At 44.8% G+C, this 13377-nt stretch overlaps 1 protein-coding gene across 6 annotated transcripts in view; it reads right to left on the reverse strand.

Moving 5' to 3' along the window:
- fam184ab (family with sequence similarity 184 member Ab) overlaps positions 1-13377 on the reverse strand; it is a 105308-nt gene that overhangs the window by 15665 nt on the left and 76266 nt on the right. For all 6 annotated transcript variants that reach the window (XM_055872810.1, XM_055872806.1, XM_055872808.1 and 3 more), the window contains 3 exons: positions 11725-11937; positions 7826-7979; positions 7299-7426 (listed from right to left, as the gene is read on the reverse strand). In XM_055872810.1, coding sequence (XP_055728785.1) covers positions 7299-7426; positions 7826-7979; positions 11725-11937 — 495 coding nt within the window. The remainder of the gene's footprint in view (positions 1-7298; positions 7427-7825; positions 7980-11724; positions 11938-13377) is intronic.

Raw genomic sequence — 13377 nt, forward strand, 5'->3', positions numbered from 1 at the left:
TCTCTCTCTCTCTCTCTCTCTCTCTCTTCTCTTCTCTTCCTCTCCCTGCTTCCACAGGACTGTCTGGCTCTACAGTTTCAGAGCAGGCTGATCAAAAGGCCAGAGGAAGGTGATCACAAGCCCTAGGACCAGACAAAATCTTTCCTTCAGCCTCCAGAAATGAGGAGATCAAGTATACAGTACCTGTAGTTTGAATTCAAATCATTCCCAATACAGCTACATACAGAGCTTCATTTGATCACTGAGAAGGCAGATGACCTTCTTGATTTACAGAAATTCACTGAAAACCCACACCAACACACACTTATATGAAGAGAATTGCACTTTTCATGTAGCCTACTTTTGGCCAGCTAATAGCCTTACCACTGATCAAGCAACATTATGGACTAAAATGTTCAAATCCTGTTGCTGCAGGATTATTTTGCTATGACGATATATGTCAAATTAAGATCCCAAATCTGTAGCAGTTCTATTGATCCCTATATTAGAGATGACAGGAGCGCACCTCCCCCAAACCTTCCCATCTGCCCATTCATCTGGGAAAATAGAGGCATTTATCACAGTTTGCAAACATGCCGCGGCCCGTCTTCTCTGTGAAAAATAGGTTCGCTGTGGATGAGTAGCCATTAGCAATGCTTCAATTGTTGGAGATTCACTGAGCATAAAGAGCTGGGGTGGGATTTCATTAAGACGGGTCTCAAAGACAATTTTTTTTTGAGGAATCAGTGTGAGGAGATTAGACATCAGATACAAAACACATGAGGAAATATGGCACAGACCTCTCCATAATCTTGTTCGCATGCGCGCGCACACACACACACACACACACACACACACACACACACACACACACACACACACACACACACACACACACACACACACACACAGAGAGAGAGAGACAAGATGTACCAGGGGAGTATAGAAAATAAACATTTTTCAGAGCCATTTGTCTGTCAGAAGCTGAGCTTTCATCTGTGGGGACAGCCGATCACTATCCCCAGCAAATACAATTATCCACACCGCAGACCAGTCCTGCTAATCTCATTAAACGAGCCAGCACCGTCCATCTCTCAGGGGTCCACAATTAAAGCTAAGGCAACACAGCGCTCAACGCGGGCCCTGCGGCCCCGCCAAACGTTCCACGGCTCAGCACAGGGAGTTCTTTCTTAGAAACCACTCTCTGTCTCCCAGAAAGAGGACGAGCAACACTTTGTACCTCTCTTCAGATGGCCCCATCTCTTTACTGTCTGCCAGGGCTGCTGGGCTAGTGGGGCTGTTCAAAGGAAAACAACATGCTCGGTGTTGCTAAGGCTCTTTGATTAAAGCGCTGAAGGTACATGTTCATTCTAAAGATCAGAGCTTTACCATTTACTGGGTAAAACCACAACACATGTCCATAAAACGCAACAACAGCCGTACAGTCTGGGAGACAACTGGCTGCTGTGATTAGGATATCTGTATAATTAAAGATAAGTCGATGTACGGTTAGTATAGGCATAATGCATTTAAATGATTAAGAGTCCCACCCACCCGGGATGGAGGGATGGCTCAGCGGCTAGTAAATCAAACAGTCATATGGGACAGAGAGAGAGAGACAGGGTTGTGTCCTGACATGTCTGACTACTGAACACACAGACAGTCTGAAGCAGAGGGAGCGAGGGGGCTGTTTTGGTTGAGAAACCACCAGGAAGCCTGTTTATCCCGTGTGAGATGTCCGAGGTATTGTGTGTACTGTGGTGACTGGATATGGCAGTTACAGTATATAGGAGATGGGAACAGACCACAAAGCAGGTCGTACACATCCCATGGTAGGGATGGGCATTTGACATTGAGGACTCGAAACGAGAATAAAAAATCTAATTTTAGAACAAGCCCACACTCAAAAAACATATGGGCGCATTTATCGATAGGCCTATGCCAACAGTCCGCAACAATGCCTAAGTTACCATAACCATTACAGATGACAAATCCTAATTCCTAATTGCTAAATATATATATATTCAGTCAATAAAAAGTAAGTGCAAACCGTAACATCAACTGGCTATGTTATCTCGTGGAACACAATCCTCAAAAAGGCAGTAACCTCAGCAGTAGCTTGTAGAAGCCTATGGCGGTGCAATAGCATAGCCTTATTTTGTTAATTTAGCAGACAAGACCCTCTTATTTCCCAAGGCCTCATCACAGTCAAGACACTTATTTTATAGTAAAAAATAAATAAAAAATAAAACATTTTAGTAAATGAAAAATGTTGCGTGCAAAGTGATGCGCAGCTTGCGTCTGGAAAAGTAATTCTCAAAGAGTGATCACTTGAAAAGGGGCTCAATTTGGCGAGTTGAGAGAACACATTTTCAGGGTTACAAACCAAAATTGGTCATCTTTTCGATATGTACAAACGTTCAATTTAGTTAATTCTGCCTGTTTTTTGGACTTTCATTCCACATTGAACACTGCATGATGATGAATTACTGCAATACTCTACTCTCCAGCTACCCGCATAAAGCACTAAATAAACTTCAATTAGTGTTAAATAAAGCTGCTAGAATCTTGACTAGAACCCAAAAATGTGATCATATTACTCTAGTGCTAGCCTCTAGCTTCCTGTTAAGGCTAGATCTGATTCAAGGTTTTACTGCTAACCTACAAAGCATTACATGGACTTGCTCCTACCCATCTCTCTGATTAGGTCCTGCCGTACATACCTACACGTACGCTACGGTCACAAGACGCAAGCCTCAAGCCTTATTGTCCCTAGAATTTATAAGCAAACAGCTGGAGGCAGGGCTTTCTCCTATAGAGCTCAATTTTTATAGAATGGTCTGAATATCCATGTGAGAGACACAGACTCGTTCTCGATATTTAAGTCTTTACTGAAAACTCATCTCTTCAGTAGGTCCTATGACAAACCACCCTTGCTGTCTCTGCCTGGCCGGCTCCCCTCTCTCCACTGGGATTCTCTGCCTCTGACCCCATTACGGAGGCTGAGTCACTGGCTTATTAGCGCTCTCCCATGCAGTCCCTAAGATGGGTGCGTCATTGACGTGATCTTCCTATCCGGTTTTGTGCCCCCCTCAGGCTTGTGCGGTGGAGGAGATCTTCGTGGGCTAAACTCAGCCTTTGTCTCAGGGTAGTAAGTTGGTAGTCTGTTGATATCCCTCTAGTGGTGTGGGGTTATATCTTGCCTGGTTGGCCCTGTCCGGGCATATCATTGGATGGGGCCACAGTGTCCTCCGACCCCTTCTGTCAAGTCTCCAGTATCTATGCTGCAATAGTCTATGTGCCGGGCGGCTAGGGTGAGTCTTTCCTATCTGGTGTCCTGTGTGAACTTAAGTATGATCCCTCAAATCAATCAATCAATATCTCTTTCTCGGAAACGTGGTCGAGGTTTTGCTCGCCTGAGATAGAGTATCTCATGAGAAGCTGTAGACCACACTATCTACCAAGAGAGTTTCCATCTATATTCTTCATAGCTGTCTATTTACCACCACAAACCGATGTTGCCATTAAGACCGCACTCAATGAGCTGTATACGGCCATAAGCCAACAGGAAAACGCTCATCTAGAGGCGCTGCTCCTAGTGAATGGGAATGCAGGGAAACTTAAATCTGTTTTACCTAACTTATACCAGCATGTTAAGTAAGCTACCAGAGGGGAAAAACTCTAGACCACCTTTACTCCACACATAGAAACGGGTACAAAGCTCTCCCTCGCCCTCCATTTGGCAAATCTGACCATAATTATATCCTCCTGATTCCTGCTTACAAGCAAAAACTAAAGCAGAAAGCACCAATGACTCGGTCAATAAAAAAGTGGTCAGATGAAACAGATGCTAAACTACAGAACTGTTTTGTTAGCACAGACTGGAATATGTTCCGCGATTCTTCCAATGGCATTGAGGTGTACACCTCATCAGTCACTGGCTTCATCAATAAGTGCCGCTGTCAAGGAGCGGGATTCTAACCCGTAAGATTATAAGAAATCCGATATGCCTTCCGACGAACCATCAAACAGGCAAAGCATCAATACAGGACTAAGATCGAATCGTACTACACCAGCTCCGACGCTCGTCGGATGTGGCAGTGCTTGCAAACTATTACAGACTGCAAAAGGAACAACAGCCGCGAGCTGCCCAGTTACACGAGCTTACCAGACATGCTCACTTCGCATGCTCACTTCGAGGCAAGTAACACTGAAACGTACATGAGAGCATCAGCTGTTCCAGACGACTGTGTGATCATGCTCTCCGCAGCCGATGTGAGTAAGACCTTTAAACAGGTCAACATTCACAAGACCGCAGGGCCAGACGGATTACCAGGACGTGTACTCCGAGCATGCGCTGATCAACTGGCAAGTGTCTTCACTGACATTTTCAACCTCTCCCTGTCTGAGTCTGTAATATAAACATGTTTCAAGTAGACCACCATAGTCCCTGTGCCCAAGAACACTAACGTATCCTGCCTAAATGTCTACTGACCCGTAGCACTCTCGTTTGTAGCCATGAAGCTTTAAAAGTCTGGTCATGGCTCACATCAACATCATAATCCCAGAAATCCTAGACCCACTCCAATTTGCATACTGCACCAACAGATGATGCAATCTCTATTGCACTCCACACTGCCCTTTCACACCTGGACAAAAGGAACACCTATGTGAGAATGCTAGCTCAATGTTCAACACCATAGTGCCCTCAAAGCTCATCATTAAGCTAAGGACCCTGGGACTAAACACCTCTCTCTGCAACTGGATCCTGGACGGGCCGCCCCCAGGTGGTAAGGGTAGATTACAACACATCCGCCACGCTGATCCTCAATACGGGGCCCCTCAGGGGTGCGTGCTCAGTCCCCTCCTGTATTCCCTGTTCACCCATGACTGCATGGCCAAGCACGACTCCAACACCATTATTAAGTTTGCCGATGACACAAGTGGTAGGCCTGATCACCGACAACGACGAGACAGCCTATAGGGAGGCGGTCAGAGACCTGGCCGTGTGGTGCCAGGACAACAACCTCTCCTTCAGCGTGATCAAGACAAAGGAGATAATTGTGGACTACAGGAAATTGAGGACCGAGCACGCCTTCATTCTCATCGACGGGTCTGTAGTAGAGCAGGTTGAGAGCGTCAAGTTCCTTGGTGTCCACATCACAAAGAAACTAACATGGTCCAAGCACACCAAGAGAGTCGTGAAGAGGGCACGACAAAACCTATTCCCCCTCAGGAGACTGAAAAGGTTTGTCATGGTTCCTCAGATCTTCAAAAGTTTATACAGTTGCACCATCGAGAGCATCCTGACTGGTTGCATCACCACCTGGTATGGCAACTGCTCGGCCTCCGACCGCAAGGCACTACAGAAGGTAGTGCGTATGGCCCAGTACATCACTGGGGCCAAGCATCCTGTCATCCATGACCTCTATACCAGGCGGTGTCAGAGGAAGGCCCTAAAAATGGTCAAAGTCTCCAGCCACCCTAGTCATAGACTGTTCTCTCTGCTACCGCAGGGCAAGCGGTACTGGAGCACCAACAAGTCTAGGTCCAAAAGGCTTCTTAACAGCTTCTACCCCCAAGCCATAGACTCATGAACATCTAATCAAATGGCTACCCAGACTATTTGCATTGCCCCCTCTTTTATACTGCTGCTACTCTCTATTATTATCTATGCATAGTCACTTTAATAACTCTACCTACATGTACATATTACCTCAATTACCTCAATAACCGGTGCCCCCACACATTGGCTCTGTACCGGTACCCCCTGTATATCGCCTCACTATTGTTATTTTACTGCTGCTCTTTAATTATTTGTTACTATTATTTCTTCTTTTGTAGGCAGTTTTCTTAAAACTGCATTGTTGGTTAAGGGCTTGTAAGTAAGCATTTCACTGTAGGGTGAAAGGTGTTGTATTCGGCGCATGTGACAAATAACATTTGATTTGATGCTGTCAACAAAAGCTAGAATCCCACCTCAAAAGACCTCAATATATTCCCTGTTTTGTTTTCCAGGTATCCTCGAATTACAACAGGAGATGGATCACACATTGAAATTGCTTACTGGAACACATTTCTGCTTTGCTGCCGCTGCCATTTTCCTCATCGTCAGACAAACAAAAACAAAATAAAACCCTGTCATAACTCTGACATAGTAGCCTGCTTCTGTTGTGATAGGGGCCTGTCTGCTGTAAGAGGCTTAGATGATTTATGTGTCACTGTGGAAAGTGAACCTGCTCGCACTGCAGTAGGTACCCTGGCTCGTATCTTCTTTTATTTGGCAGGTAGAACTTGTATTTGCCTTGTGACCTTGCTGTAGACTGACTAGCGTAGGAGTAGGTCCCCTCAGAAACAGCTGTGTGCCTGGCCCTGAACATCTGGCACCTGCCATGGCGATGAGAGAGGACCCAGGGCATTAGACTTAATTAGAGTGATTTATGCCTGAGATGAAGAGCCAGTTGACAGGAGTTGGGCCGGCTCAGAGTGCTGGTATTATTCGGAGGTAAACCTACTGCTCTCTAACAGACACATCAGCCTTCCCCCGTGCGCATTACCATATTGTAAACTGTACATACTGTAATCTGGGTGTGGCATAGCTATTGGTTATGTACAATAGGCAATAGTTAAGATCTTTGTTTCTGTGAATAGCGCATGTGTTAGTATTATAAAGCAGCCAGATTTGTTGCAGAAAGTCGAGGAATCGGGAGCAAATGGATGATGTATTGAACATTTTAAAATATATTTTCTCTGTGGAGTGTGTGTGTCTGTCTGTCTGTCTGTGTGTGTGTGTGTGTGTGGGAGGGAGGGAGGGATGCTGTCACTTGTTCTCTCTCTAGGAGGCCAGAACCCCAGGTTCCAACCCACTGATTACTCTTGCTCAAGCTGTATCCAACAAGCCACACAGCTATTCAGATGTGTGAATATACAAGCAACAGAAGCCAGAGTGGAGAAGAGAAAAGAGGGCTGTTGCCAAGGGAGATATTTCTCTTCTATGGCCATTTGTGCAAAAGCATTTCAGTCTGCACAATAAAAGGCACAGAAGGATTATCTAGATTTTTTACTCTTTCTCCCTTTTTTAATATCATTATCTATCCTCATTCATTGAGCTAATGTCTACCTCATCGTTAATCAACTATACAAAATTGCCTGCTGTTAAGGCGATTACAATACCAACATATTTTTTTACAATGCTGTTGTTCATGGCCAATATCCAATCATACTGTAGTACAAACTAATGCTGGCCCATCCATATTGTTTCCATTATCTCTGTTAGCTAAGTGATATGTGGAATGCCAGTAAGTCCCGGTGACTCCGACCTGTGTTCGGCTGTTCTCCAGGACGTTCTCCAGCTCCAGTTTAGCTGCAGCCGTCTCCTGTTGGTGGGTCTGCCGTAGATGTTCTATGGCCGAGGCATGGAGGTGGTTCAGCTCAGAGCGCAGAGAGGCTAGGAGCCAAAGAGATAGAGACAGACAGGGTCCTTAGGGAGCTCGCCTCTAGCTAATTAAAACATTCATCACACAGTACATCTACTGCCTCTAATAAGACATGTGATGGAATGTTCCAGCGTTGCCTTGATTCCTAAAGGGAGGAGTGTCAGGCTGTGTTTAGCAACACTAGCTTCCAATGGCTTTTTCTAAAGGCTACAACCAAGTCTAGTATTTACTTAGAATGGTCCTCTATCACTACATATTGCCTTTCTCTCTCTCTCTCAAGGTCCTTATTCAACATGGCCTTCGTTGTTAGGGCTTCAACCCAGTGTGGCCCCTTCCCTGCCTGGGCCCTTAACCCAGTGTGAGACCCGGAGACCATTCCCCATCAGACCCTAACCCAGCATGGCTCTTACCCAGCATGGCCTTGCCCTCGTCCTCCAGCTCGAAGCGTAGAGTCTGCAGCTCCTGCTCTGACTGCTGTTTGAGCGTCTCAATGCTGTGTCTGTGAGCCTCTCTCACAGACTGGAGCTCTATGTGGTGCTGCTGCCGCAGACGATGCTCCAGCTCCTACACACACACACACACACACACACACACGCATACACGAGTTCAGAGGTCAGGAGGGACACACACAGGTTAGGACAAGGACAAACAAATGACATACAAAATCATTGTATATAACTTTTTGGCACGGATAACCGGTTTTCATCTGGTTGACGGCGCTGGTTAATGAAAAAAACAAACATTATTTTCATCGCTAGAAGGGATAGTCTGAAACATATATGAAGAGTTCAGCCGGTAAAGAGAAAGATCAGTTTGGGAGAGTCTTGCAACAGCATCAGTTAAACTCAACCTGTATGTTGCTGTTGGACTAAGTGTAGTTCAGTAACAAAAAGGCTGAGAGCTACTCAGGCAGTGGCATGGAGCCAAAAGACGCGTTTTAAACAGTATTCCTGATCACTATGGAATTGTATTACAATCAATTAGCACTTAAGCATATCATCAGCAGCTTGTTGGGGCTATTGGAAGGTATTCCAGCAACAGCGAGCAAAACAGCACACAATACGCCACTCTAAACTCAATTAAGTAGACACAGAGCCGTTAACATGGCAAGGAGAAGGTCACAGTTCCATAAAGTAACACTAGACACCTGGTACTTGTCAAAACTCATGAATACACCTTTCATATCACACTACAATCTCCAATCATGGGATTGAGAGAGCGAGGGAGGGTGTAGACAAAGAAAGAGACAAAGAAAGAGAGAGAGAGAGTAGAGAGAGAGAGACAGAGACAGGGGCCACAACACCAGATTGATAGGGATAAAAAACACGATTAAGATGGAAATAGAAAGATAACAGTGCCTTTCAATCAACATATGACTTGTATAATATTAAATCAAATAGGCCTTACAAAGTAAACAGGAATAAATCAGCTGGGGCAGGATGTTCTTGTTTGTTGAATGCTGTATCCAACAGTTAGTGGTCGAGCCACATCACTGTGTGTGTGTGTGTGTGTGTGTGTGTGTGTGTGTGTGTGTGTGTGTGTGTGTGTGTGTGTGTGTGTGTGTGTGTGTGTGTGTGTGTGTGTGTGTGTGTGTGTGTGTGTGTGTGTGTCGGTACAGTGTCCTTGTGGAGAAGTAAAAGGTTACGTCATGTCAGTATCATTCTAATGGCCGTCAGGGGGCCATTCTGTGGCTAGGCAGCAAGTCCTCTAATAGGCTACTGCTGGGAGAGTTCAGTAGAAAGCAATGTTCCTAACCTCAGTGGGTGAAGAACCCCGTAGCGACAGCAGCCCTTTTAGAATAGATAACAAGCTAAAGTCTCCCATCACCACAAACAAAGTTCCATATCAAACCAGGTACTGTAGAAACATGGGAGTTAGCCATTCCCTCTATGTTGCTACCTCAGTAACAAGGCTTGAATGCCTATTTGTCAGAGTCTATGTAGTGTATCTAGATGTTAATTATTAGGCTGGTGGTCCTTGGGTCGTGTTTGTGTTTTAGCTAATTCCTAAGTGTGTTCGTTCATGTATTGGTTGACAATGGTATGGGACAAGGCTAGTAAATGATCTATATATTTTCTCTCAGGTCCAAAGCCCTGGGTCTGTTAGGTCTGTGCGCAGTCTCATTCATTCAGTTGATACTGTCTGCAGCCTGTGCACAAATTAAAAATAAGATTGAACGGAGAAAAATCGATAGTTTTCGAGAATCGCAAGAGACACCGTATTGTGTGTTCATACCTAGAACTAGGGGATTTACAGGAAATGTTTTACTTTGAAAAAGTAGAGATCTAGATTGGATGTTAAATGAGCATTTTATTAGTCATTGTATAATAGAGTTTGTGATGCAAATAGATACAATCAGGGGATGTGTGTTCCTCCTGCAGGCAAGGAGAAACTGGATTTGTCCCTAATGCCTCAAACAAGACAATTCTGTTTGCTTTACTACACTCTAAATGACTTTCTCCTCATAAAACATGTCTAGAACAAACTAAACCCAAATAAATTCATCCCCGCAAAAGGTTTAAACATTTAAGAAACAACTTTGAGTCAACCTAGCCTCTTTTTAAGAGAGAACAGCTATTGAGATAAATGTGTTCCTAGGAGAGGTATATGAGCTATGTTTTTTCATTAGCAGACAGGAAAGACTTTTTGGCCCATTCAATCACCGATGACTCAAAGGTCTTATACTTCTAATCCAATCTGTGGCTGGAGAGGTGAGACAGAATGCTCAGGGACAATGTGTCAGCTTTGCATAATGCCTGCATGACCCCTTAACATAAACTTCATCCGAGGGTTTTAGAATCTCAAAGGAAGCCTCTGAGTAAGGTTAAATGCATTTCAAACGGCCTTGACTGTATAATGGAGTGTTGAGCGCAGAAAAACCCATCTGTTCCCTTTTCTTTGGAAAGAAAAGATTCCGTGTTTGAAAATGTGAATGTCGTTATATTTTTCAGAAGTCTATTTTCACGTACTGGGTATTTTCTGGATTGATAAATGAGTTCAGATTCATACTTCAACCTTGATTATGAAATGCCCAGACCAGTACTGAGATGTCAGTGTTTTAGGGTACAGTCAGTAAGTGTTATATGTAAAGACGTAGAGCTGGGCATATCTGTTCTGCCAAAAAAGTGGTACTCGCTCTTTGGCTATGCAGTATACATTTTTTTGCGAGGAGGAAATGCAGCTTGCTCCAGCTGAGATTGTGCCAGAGTGAACCCTGCACCCAGATGCATTTACTTAGTAAACACCAGTGAATAAATTAACAGAGCCAATTGTCTTCCTGACAAAGATCTACACAGTTAACCCATGCATGAGCCTGACTGGCAGTCTACCTGCCAAGCATGAACCCATAGTAGTACATGTATGACCCGTGCTGATCGATATAGCGCCATCTTGCGACATGACTCATGTCCTGTAACAAGCTCTATGAGCAGAGGGGCTGATTTTAAAAGAGTTGGATCTGAGCATGAAGTTACTGAATATGCTAACGCTGGGGCACCTGGATGACACTGGCTTATGGACCCACATATTTCCCCTGGCTGTGCTGACAACAAACTCATCACCATCTGAATTTCTATTACACAGATGCCTCGCCAGATTCCCCAAATATTCCCATAATATTACATTACTGCACCACATCACTCATATGTAACACCCTGGGACAATATTAGATGTGTTGCATTGTAATTCCATCAAATACTATGGTGATGTAGCCTTTTCGTTTTGAAGGGTGAAGAATTGAAAAATAGTGTGTGTCCCAGGCAGCAATGAATCAATCAGGGTCAGGTCTAAATCACTGATCCGCTCAGGAGTCAACCCCTTCACGTCTCTGGTAATGTTGATGGACTCACTGTTGTAAAACTTCATCTGGCCACGTCACCAGCTATTTCACCTGTAAATCTTCACTGTCTCTCCTCATTCTGTGTACCTGACTGATATCCAGCCTTACTGACACATCAGAGCCTATACTGGCCCATAATGCCTCATATCTAATCTAGTGCTCTAAAGTCACCAGATGGGAGCTTTCACACTGGCAGTGATTCTAACCACTTGTAAGCTAAAAGAGTTAATATGTAAATAAAGGGAAGAGGGTTGGCCACCCTGTAGGGCAGAGTTGTAATGTGCATGTCAATGGGCATAAAGTACAAATGATACAGATAAGAGGTAGTGATGTCACAGGGACAGAGGGAATGTCATGGCTAGATCCCCCAGTAGACAGAAGGGGATGGGCTTGGTGGTGATCGGGTCGGTCTGATGGTCAGGACATTTACTATGACCGGAGACTTTGTAGACAGACCGGTAGGGGTCTCACCTTGAGGTCGTGCTGGCGGGTCTCCTCCAGGTCCTGCATGGCGCAGCAGTGGGCCTCCTGCAGGCGGTGCTCCCTGCGCTGGTGCTCCAGCTGCAGCTCCTGGAGCTGCTGGCTCAGGTGCTCCCTCTCCTGGCTGAACTGGGCCTGCAGCTGCTGCAGCGAGCTCTGAGACTGAGACAGCTGCATCTCCAGACTCTGCTTCAGCAACGAGATCTGATGAGAGGGAGGGAAGGGAGAGAGAGAGAAGGACGAGAGAGAGATAAAGTGATGGGAGAGAGGGAATAGAGAAAAACAGAGTTTAGATCAGATTGTCTGTGTGTTATTAGTTTCTCTCTTACAGGTGTGCAATAGCTGTTTGTCTGTATACTTCATTGACTAACATATGCCTACTTTGTTAACAACAAAAACAGATTTCCATTTTTACCGGTATTTATGACCTGAAGCAACACAACATTACATTTTTGTTAGAGGGTGCAACAAAATGAAATGTTCCATTACGCCCTCAAAATCGTTCTTTCAAAATGTTAGGCCTGGAGCAACTTTGGCTGCTTTGCAACCTTTGATGACGTCCAATCAGTACTGTAGTGTACGTGTGATCAACATGACAGCTCAGTCATCCCACATGAATCAGCCAGGGCTTCATTAGTACTTAGTATTATTACTGTGAATAATGAGACTGACTGGGCCCAGAGCAAGAGAGGAGTGTATGGGAAGAAGAGAACCACGGTGGTGACACCTCCATAAGTCACCCTGACTCTGCTGCTAGCTACCGGGAAGCATCTGGAGCAAAGCCTTTGAGAATGGGAGCTCTGTCTGAATGGCCTCCATCTCCCCACATGCATTGATTTCCAGCATCTGCGTAATGAAACATTTGGACAACAAATAGTACAGAGTGCATAATACATTATCAAGCCAGAGAGAGGCAGATAAAAGACCCAACTGTTATAATGCAGTGAATGTATTAGTTTGCCTCTGGGCAGCAGAGGACACAGTGATATGGTGGGCATGTGGCAGACAGGCTGCAGTGATCTAAGTGGAGTCAGTGGACGTGTCTGTGGGTTCATGTCAGAGAGGGACGAGTGGGTTTTAGTGGGGATCAAGCCGTGGGTTGCTGCTGACAGTGCAAAGTCGGGCCATTGACAGAAGACATTCACACCTCCAATAGAATCAATACCCACACTGCCTTGGAGTGAACAAGAGGTGACATACAGCACCTTTAAGGCTGTAATGTTCACTCACTGGTGTGCCCAGAGTCATTATCAGAGTCATCTCCTGCTGGGCAAAAGGTTTGACTGCTATCTAAATGGCACCCCTCGTCATCCCTGATAAAATCACAACTCCTTGTGAAGTGGGATAAGAGGTTACTTAATGCCTTCCATTGGGACCTGAGCGCAAACAGCATCAATCTGGAGACTTGATGACAGCTTTGCACACTCTTGGCATTCTCTCAACCAGCTTCACCTGGAATGCCAAGAGTGTGCAAAGCTGTCATCAAAGCAAAGGGTGGCTACTTTGAAGAATCTAAAATATACTTTTTGGTTACTACATGATTCCATGTGTTATTTCATAGTTTTGATGTCTTCACTATTATTCTACAATGTAGAAAATAGTAAAAATAAAGAAAACCCCTGGAATGAGTAGGTGTGTCCAAAC

The sequence above is a fragment of the Salvelinus fontinalis genome, chromosome 20 (assembly GCF_029448725.1).
Source record: "Salvelinus fontinalis isolate EN_2023a chromosome 20, ASM2944872v1, whole genome shotgun sequence".
NCBI classification, from domain to species: domain Eukaryota; kingdom Metazoa; phylum Chordata; class Actinopteri; order Salmoniformes; family Salmonidae; genus Salvelinus; species Salvelinus fontinalis.